Source organism: Emydura macquarii, unplaced genomic scaffold, assembly GCF_026122565.2.
Source record: "Emydura macquarii macquarii isolate MOO-44397 ecotype Brisbane River unplaced genomic scaffold, CSIRO-AGI_Emac_v2 contig_1027, whole genome shotgun sequence".
Taxonomy (NCBI): Eukaryota; Metazoa; Chordata; order Testudines; family Chelidae; genus Emydura; species Emydura macquarii.
Window position 1 is genome coordinate 3,935,110 of NW_027131164.1, and position 9,314 is coordinate 3,944,423.

The 9,314-nt window shown below is 37.8% G+C and overlaps 1 protein-coding gene across 1 annotated transcript in view; it reads left to right on the forward strand.

Annotated features, from left to right (window-relative positions):
* APOB (apolipoprotein B) overlaps window positions 1–4,912 on the forward strand; it is a 43,949-nt gene extending 39,037 nt beyond the window's left edge. The window contains exons 27-29 of the mRNA XM_067544706.1: window positions 153–267; window positions 1,140–1,323; window positions 2,915–4,912. Of these exons, the coding sequence (XP_067400807.1) occupies window positions 153–267; window positions 1,140–1,323; window positions 2,915–4,738 (2,123 nt within the window). The 3' untranslated portion in view covers window positions 4,739–4,912. The remainder of the gene's footprint in view (window positions 1–152; window positions 268–1,139; window positions 1,324–2,914) is intronic.
* The last annotated feature ends 4,402 nt before the right edge of the window (window positions 4,913–9,314 follow it).

The window sequence follows — 9,314 nt, forward strand, 5'->3', positions numbered from 1 at the left end:
ATGCATGTTCTTCTGTATTTTGCATTGTGGGTATCTAACTTCTTAATATGTGGAACCACTATGATGTGTCCTGCTGGAATACAGGATACCATGTGATATGTTTTCTGCCACGATTTCAGAAATTCAAACAATGAAACATCTCTCTTTTGCAGTTGTATCAACCTCCATAGGTGAAAGTGGTATGACTGTGCAAAAAAGAAGGAGCACCTTTTCACATCGTGACATGAGTACAGAATACAAGGAAGATCTGACTATGGATGGATTTAGGTAAAGATTTGCTCAGGTGACATAGTTTATAATAGACAAAATTACAAATGACAGACTGTGGCTTAGAAACCTGACTCCTACAAAGCACTTTGTGGTAATTATAAAGAATACATGTTGGCTGCCCTATCCTTGCTCCATGGGCTACCCCTCACCACTCCACTCCCATGAGATAACTGGGAAGCTGGCAAGCAGTCTTTCCCAATATGACGGTTCTGAACAGCCTGCCATTTCCCATAACTGGTGAGATGTAACTAAGGTTTTCATATATCTAAAAGATCCTGATTTTCAACACAGCTTCTAGTGAGGCTCTCTTTCTGTGAGCACAAATCATTGCAAGCCTAATTTTTGCTCACAATTATTTATGCTCAGAATTACAGTGACTTGGGTATCCAAACTACCTGATTTCATCTGCAAATCAGGGGCTTAGCAACAGTGACAACAAGCAACAATAACTGTAGGCACACAATTTCGACCTATGTTTATTTGAGCCTGCAGTACACAGATGGAAAAAAGGGAGGCTGGTTTGTAAAAATCTGACTTTACAAGCCATAAGAATCAGTCAACAATATTAAGGGACTGGTTTTGCCGTCCTAATTCAAGCAAAACTCCTAATTTACCTCAGTATAGAGTTTTGCCTGAGAAAACAGTGTAGGATCTGACTCTGAATTTGCCTATGTGGTAGTCAGAGTCCCAAGATAAAATGTAGATAATAAAACTCTTAGTTTTCTTTTGCTTACTTTGGCTTTTTTGTACTTTTATTAATTGGGAGTGAAATGGTAAGTAGACATACTGCAATAAGTATTTCTTTAGGAGCTGCACGTTAGCTTAACAGTTATTTTTTCCTTAACACTTTTTGTTCTTGGTTATGTCAGAGTCTTGGCCCACACTGCATCACTAAGCATCAACAGCCCAACCTTTACTGATGTTCAAATGCGTTATTGGGGAGATAGCAACAGGATCTCCTCATCGATATCTTCACCTTCTGCTGGCACCCTAGGTTATCTTGTTGAGATGAACACAGATATTCTCCAGGGGAAAATTTACTACAAAACTCAGGTAAGCAAGTCTTGAAATGAAGCAAAGAGACACAATGGAACTTGGGTTTTTATGTTTTAAAGTGACTGTAATCTTATGAAAGGATCTAGCTAGAGTGGTAGTTTTGAAAAAAAGTCCTCTGTCCAAGGAAAACATATACCATAAACAATTGCAATGTGATCTTTCTCTACTCTATCCAACCTGATCAATATGACTTAACCACAATCTGGAAGCAATATCTCTGTAAACACTTTTAAAAGTAAGAGAATAGTAAAAGCTCCCTACCTATTCAGTTTTGGTGGAGTCTTGAGTTAAAAAATATGCATCCATTAGAAAGTGGACAGAGGGCATCAAAATTCCATATAAGCCACTGTACAACCATCAGATTACAGTAGAAACCCTATTTTATGAATTTATTGAGGATTGAGGAGTTCATAACATTGAAAATTTTATAAAATTGAACATCTCAAAGTTATAATAGGTAATGGTGCATAAGTTGTTCTATGATCCACAGCACTTTTTTCTCCTTGTCCTTCAAACCACTGTAAAGCAATTTACAATGCATTGAAGGCATAGGATTGTGAAGGGATGTCGATTTGTTGTTCACTGTCATCTCTTTTGCTCTATGATTTTTTTTTCCTGTTGGGGAAAATGATCTGTATAGCTTGTCATTTGTAAGATTGGTGTTCATACAATCTGAGGTTCTATGGTACCTGTAATTACTGTAGAAATGGCCCATACCGGAAGCAGCAACCTAGAAACGACGGTAATGAGATACTGAGCATAAATTCCAGCTCCCTGTTAAGTGTCTTGTGTGGGATCATTAACATACCTCATGTATATTGTGAGGCACAGAGCTAAATGCCACGTATTGGTTTTGGCAACAAAAAATGCCATTCCTAAGAGTCTACCACAACAACTTCACAATTACAAACTTAATAGTCCAAGACTGTGTTACATTCATTAAGGTATCACATAAAACTCACAATTTAACTTGTGTAAAATTGAAAACAGGCAAATGTATTTACTTACTTAGGGTCTGCTTCAGCAAGCCTCACTCATATTGAGTAACATTTATGCTAGTGGTCTTGTTGATTTAAAGCATTGGAGGATCACATACTTGTAATGCTTTTGTATTAGAAAAATAGATCTTATTCAATTAATCATGTAAAATAATGAAATAGAATCTTAACGGTATGATGACGGGAGCTTAGTGAATGAGCAGAACTGATACCTTTCCAAGTAATTCTTGCATCTTGCTCTGATACAATTAACAGGTAATACAAAAGAATCAGAAATATGTTATGAAAAAAAACATGAGACCAAATTCTGCCCTGATTCACTTTCTTATTCCTGTCTTTAGTTGTGTAAGGACAGAATTTAATTCAATACAACATTTAAGATATGAACAGACAAATGATAGACAAAACTGAGTTTATATTAAAATTAACTGCGTTTATTATTAAAATTAACTGAATGCAAAATAAGAAAATGCTTATCTGAATTCCATCTATGATTTAGGGTCATGTTTATAGAACAGAAGCATGCAATAACTTATTTATTTGTTTGAATTGGAGTCCACTTTTTCACTTATCCCATTTTGGATTTTCAGTCTGCCTCCCAGAAAGAAATTGACATATTAAAAGGTGAGATATCAATCAAGAAACCTGACCTGATTCAGATCAAAACTAACTGGAATGAGGCTGCTGCTACAGACGTGCTGATTGGTCTCAAAGAAAATGTACCCAAAATGACTGAGGCGCTCTATACCTGTATTAACAAGTACCACCGCGAGCATACAGGGATGGAAATCAGTGCTGCCACCCAAAAGCTGAAGAACATCATGCAAAACAAGGCTGACAAAACATACCAATTAGCCACAAGAAAAATAGATGAAATGGATCTTCATCTCCGCAAAGCTGCCTACCAGGTTACTGGGAAATACCAAGAGATGACAGTCAAAGCTAAACAATTATATCAAGGAGCAGCAGATCAAGCAGACCAGATTGACTACCAACAAATAAGAGCAAAGATTTTTGATGCTACCATGGATGTAATAAGGGAATACCACAAGAAGGTAAAGCACTTGATTGACTCTGCCATTGAATTCCTGAAGATCACAAAATTCCGGGTTCCTGGATTGGCTGAGAAGTACACTGGTGAAGAACTATATATAATGGCTACAGAAGAGGCAGCAAAAGCTACTGATCTGTGCATTTCAAAAATGCAGCAATATTTCGATGTTGTGATTGGATTTGTCAATGAGATGGAAGTTAAAGTTCCTGCTTCTGACAGAATTCTCAAAGGCAGTGAAGTGCTTGATCAAATTAAAACAATGCTAAAACATTTGCAGAACAAAGCCAGACAGATATTTGCTACTCTTCAGGAGGCTGACTTTGCAGAAAAGCTTAGGCAACTGAAAGAATTCGTGCAGCAAGTTTTCCAAAAAGTAGAAGAAACTATTAGAAACTTAAAATCAAAAAATGTTGACGAGATTAAAGTCCAAGTACAGCAGATGTACAATGATGCCATCAACTCCGATTATGTAGAAAAATGGAGATCCTCGGCAGAGAATATTAAAACACACCTTTCTCAGTTAAAAGACTTTAACCAACAGGCATTTCAAGAGATTTCAGAGAAGCTACATCAGATTCTTCTGTATGTAAAAGCATTGAGGGAGGAATATTTTGATCCAAGTGTAGTTGGGTGGTCAGTCAAATACTATGAAGTGGAAGAGAAGGTGCTAGCTTGGTTCAAGAATCTACTAGATGCTCTAGTGGACTGGCATGCCAAATACATTGGAGATACTGCTGATTTAGTTTCACGTCTGACTGATCAAGTAAGAGAATTTGTGGAAAGCCATGGACAGATGTATTATGATCTGGTTACTGATGCTAACGGAAAAGGAAAACAGAAAGCCATTGAGCTCTCTTCTGCTGCTCAGGAAAACATCCGATATTGGTCTGAAATAGCTAAAAGGAATGCTGCTGAATATAACAAGCTGGTCAAAGTGAAAATACAGAATACCTATGACCAACTGTGCCAAGCCTATGAAAGGCTAATTAATGTGACACAAAAATTAATTGATCTAACTGTAGAAAATTACTCTACATTCCTCCAGTACATCACGAAGCTTCTCCATCAGCTTGAGAAAATGACAACAGATAGTATAAGGCCATACATAGCTGTTCGTCAAGGAGAGCTTAGAATAGATGTGCCTAAACCATTTGACTGGCAATCAGTTTATCAAATGCCCCAATTATATAAGGAGGCGTCCAGAAAAAAATTGGAAATAACACGTATGTTGATTCAGAAAGGCATAGACCAAGGCTCCGAGACATGGATAGAATTGCAAAAATTTATTGACCAGCAGCTTGCTGCTGAACACAATGTTCAGCAGATTATGGAAAATATACAGAAGCGCATAAAAACCTGAATGGACATGTAGAAGAGCAAAAATCAAGTTTGTATCACACTGTATTTAAAAGATGACAGCAATCAGCATATTGGAACTTTGGGAAGATACTGTCTGAATTTGTAAATGAAACTGAATAATCCACAGCAGGTTATTTTAATGCTCTTAAAAAACTAATAAATGAATTCTTTATTACATTTTGTGTTATTCATTACAACCAGTTTTACTTGCGCGTGAGCCTGATCCATTAGGAGCAATGGAAGTCTTTACATTGACTTCACTAAGTGTTGGATCAAATCAATATTGTACAGTAAATTGTGTAAACAGTCATGAAACCTAGGGCTTAATATAAAGGTCAGATTCATGAGCCTGTTAAAGAACAACTTGGAAATACAAATACATTCCAGTATAGAAATTAACTATACACTCATTGTAATGTCTAGAGAAAAAAGAAAAGGAGATGAATATGTGCACTGCAAACAAACCCAAGAAGAAAGTAAATAAATTCTGGGAATAAAATCAAGAAAGAAAAATTCCTCCCATTGTAAAAAAAGTCAGATAGATTTCCTCCACTAAATTACATAAATAAATAAATAAATAAATAATGCTTTGTTAAAAACAAACATTAACAATACATGCATCTAGCACTATTATTTAGAAAAATATTCCATGAATTTCAGGAAAAACAAAATATTGTTCTGGGCTAATTTTGCGACCCAGAAATTTAGGTTTTTTCCTGATTTTTTGCATTGCAAAATTTTAGGTTTTGCATCAAACTGTGTGATTATTTTAGTCTTCACGAGCTTTACTGCCAACATTGGTCACCATGGGAGTCAAAGGGAATGTTTCTATTGTCTCCAGTGGTCTTGGGTCTGGCTTCATATGAAAGATATTCCAAAATATGAATTTTCAACTAAAATGTTGCAGTCTTCACTCAAATATATTTCCATTTCTGAAAGGAAAATTTGTAGACATAATTTTTTCAGGTTTATATGCAGCTGTTAGAATATTATGTAGATATTCCTTGGAAAAAAAGGCCCTGAAAAGGCTGAAATAATGGGCTTTTTACTCCTTGTTTCCGCTTTCAAAATAAACGCTTTAAAAATGTCCCTAGAAATTTTGTGAGTATATTTATTTTGGTGCAGTTGGTTCACTCTGGGGTTTTTTGTATATTTGTTCATGGAAAAGGGGTGCTTTTATATGAGGTTTTGTGTAGCACACTTTTCTCTTGTGCCTCTCGCCACGATGATCTGGGTGCTTTTGGAGGCAGGGTTCATTTCATGGTGAGCTGTGCCATTATTAATGGGATGCCACCATTAATGATGGGTATCAGATGGCCAAAACTAGCCTAAAGAAAGAAAAAGTCAGCCACATCCAATCAAGTGATACATCTATCCAAAGACTGACCCTTGGAAAGTAAAACTCACATAGCTATGTCCAGACCCCAATCATGAAAAGTAATATAGTAACGCTCAGCTACTGTTACGAATTGTAAAAAGGAGTTCTTGCTCTGAACAGGACTAACCTAAGGTCCAGACTCCTTCCCGCCTCCCTCACTTCCTGAGAGTCAGGAGGAACATTGCTATAAAAAGCCCTTTTCACAACATCTACTGAGTGCAAGCAGACTTTTGATTCAGTGCCATGACCCTGGCTGCAAGAAGCCCTTCCATGTGCATTTATAAGGAATCTCAAATCTGTGGATCACCGGATCTTTATTTGACCTTCGATTATCTAATCTGTCACACAGACCCCCAAAATGTTTGAACCAAACCAGATTTTCAAAACACATCCTGAACCTTGCCTCTCTCATAGCAAAGATCGACAAGACAAAGGAAAATGGAAAAACTCCATAAACATCATGGGGAGGGGCAGGGAAGGGATTTAAACCTTTGCATCTTTTTCTTTCCTCTTTCTTCCTCATGGCTATTTATTTCTGTCTATCAACTATAGCTCTTGGGAGGGATCGCAATTCTACAGAAGGCCTAGTATGTCAGGGACGGGTACATTGAATAATACATTTGTCAAATAGCATAAATGCTGGCTGTATTTCTCAAGACTAAAGTTTCCTAAGGGCAAACACAATAGTTTACATACTAAACTCCGCCCAGAGGTTAGAGGGTTATTTCTAAGACTCATAACAGAATTGTAGCCAATGGATTAAAGTTCTCAATTATGTAATCTCTGTGGTAGCCATTTTGCAGTCATTCCATGGTTGGTTTAGTGAGTGTCTGGTAGCAGCCTGCTGTTTTCAGAGAAGAGCTGTCACTATAACTATAAATACTGTCAGATTGCCACACCAAAAAAATAGTTTCAAACACTTTATAAAATCTTCTGCTTGTGATTGTGACACATGAAGGGTATATGTATGTATGTATGTATGTATATGAAGGGTATGTATGATGCACAAACCAATTTTTCCATACAATAGCATGAATTAACAACTGAGAATAACTTTAAATTCTATGGGGGTTTTTTAGAATGTATCAAACTATACCCTTATTTTCTGTGTGATATTTTACAGAGTTTTGGACTAAACCACATTTATTCAAATTATGGTATAATTTGCTCCATTTATGATAATTTAGCAATGTAATTCCTTGAAATATTAGTACTCCCATCCTGTCCTCTTTTTGAGCCTAGTTTAGACTATGAGACATAAGATATTTCATTAAATTGAATTGTGTGGGAGATACATATCAGGAATGAACAACTATCTGGGACTCAGTGATATTATTTCACTTTGCCTATAGTTTTTATCATCTGAATTCTCATAAAAGGTTGGGGTTTTTTTATAATTTACAACAAGTATTGGACATAGAGCAGAGTTGGTTGTAAAAGTTTAATTAAATGAAATATTTTAAGAAGAAATTCGCAGAACAATTTGCCCTGCTCTCAACCAAGTCATCGTAGAAATAACATTGACAGGAAACGTGTGTGTTCTTAAATGAAAAACCACTGCAAGAAGCAGGACAGTAAAAGTATTCCAGAACTTTAGACTGTGCAATGTTATCTAGAACAAGCTTTAAATAAGGAATGTAGGAATACAGCTATATAGACCAATAGCTCTTAGAGTACAGTATCTGTCTCTGGCATTAGATAATGCTTACCGCTCTTCGTTTGGCATCCATCAGTATGATTAATGGACACCTTACAAGGTTTAAATTGAGAGGGAAGGTGGGTGAGGTAATATCTTTTATTAGACTGCAGACAAGCGTACAGCAACAGGTTTAAAATAGGAGATTTAATTTCTCAGAAAAGGAGAGCAAACGCTATACTACTCTGCTGCCCGAAAATGTATCAGTCAGGTAGGAAAATATGATGTATTTAGGGGAATATTCTATGTTTGTTCTGTACATGGCACTCTTATTGACATCCAGAGTTGGTTGCATTTCACTGATACCGAGCCAAATCCTGACTCATTTAAAATCAACAGCAAAATGTCTACTGAGTTTAATGGGGCTAGGATTTGTCCTGTTGTGCATATATAATTTGAGAAGCACTTTGGGATCCTACTGGATGAAAGAAATTATATCATTATATTGCATATAAACATCTGTGGAAAGAACAGTAAGATTGAAAAGTCAAACGTTCCCAAATCAAGAAATGCCAGACTGAAAATTGCCTGCACAATGTTAATTTGGTCCTCTTATGCATACGTATTATGAAACATCTCACAGTTCAAGGCAACTGTACCTTATTCCCCTTCCCTGGTCCCTCAATGGCACCCACTCTAGATTCCAGGCTACTCAGCCATCACTTCCCATGGAGTAGAACATAATCATAAATAAACCATTCATTTAAAACAATGGACTCCAAAATACTGCATGGGGTTGTAATATGTGTCACCTCTCCTCCATAGAGAATTTACATACAATCCCAGCACACAATAGTACAGAAACTTAATACCATTAGGTCTTGCAAGAATATTGCAGGAAGTTGCCATATCTGTCACAATACAATCTTGCCCAACATCACATAGGAAGTCCAGGAATAGAACCAACTCTTCTGGGTTCTACTCCAGTGCCTTAAATACAAGAAAGTAGCCTTACTCTTCTTGCAACTCTCTGCCTCATTCACTGTCCATCTTGTGCACTGCATTAGAGTCTGCTTGGGCCTAATTTTTAGGCCCGACTCAGATCCAAACCTGAGAAGTTCAAGTTTTCTGACCTGACCCCAACCCTGCCTGGGAACCTGAGTCAACGCCACAGCTGCTGCTGCCTCCCACGTGTGGGTAAGCTCTCCTCCCCCTGCCTGTGAAGCTTATGCAGCAGCTACTGCATACACCAGCAGCTGCACGCCCTGCTCCTGTTCTCTGCCACCTCCGGCGGTGCTGCGTGTGCTGCGGAGTGAGAGGTGCTGCTGCTCCTCGGCACACTCATACCATGGCCGCAGCACACAGACTGCAGCAATGCGGCAGCAGCCGACAGGAGCAGGGTATTCAGCCTCCTCCAATCCCATGAGCAGGAGGAGGTGAGGCAACCCAACTCGAGCATGGGAGGGTCTGGTTGTTTTTCCACCCTGCCTGACCTGGACCAGACACTTGTAGTCAGGTCCCATCGGGTTCAGGTTGGGTTGCAGGGCTCAACACTGAATGAGA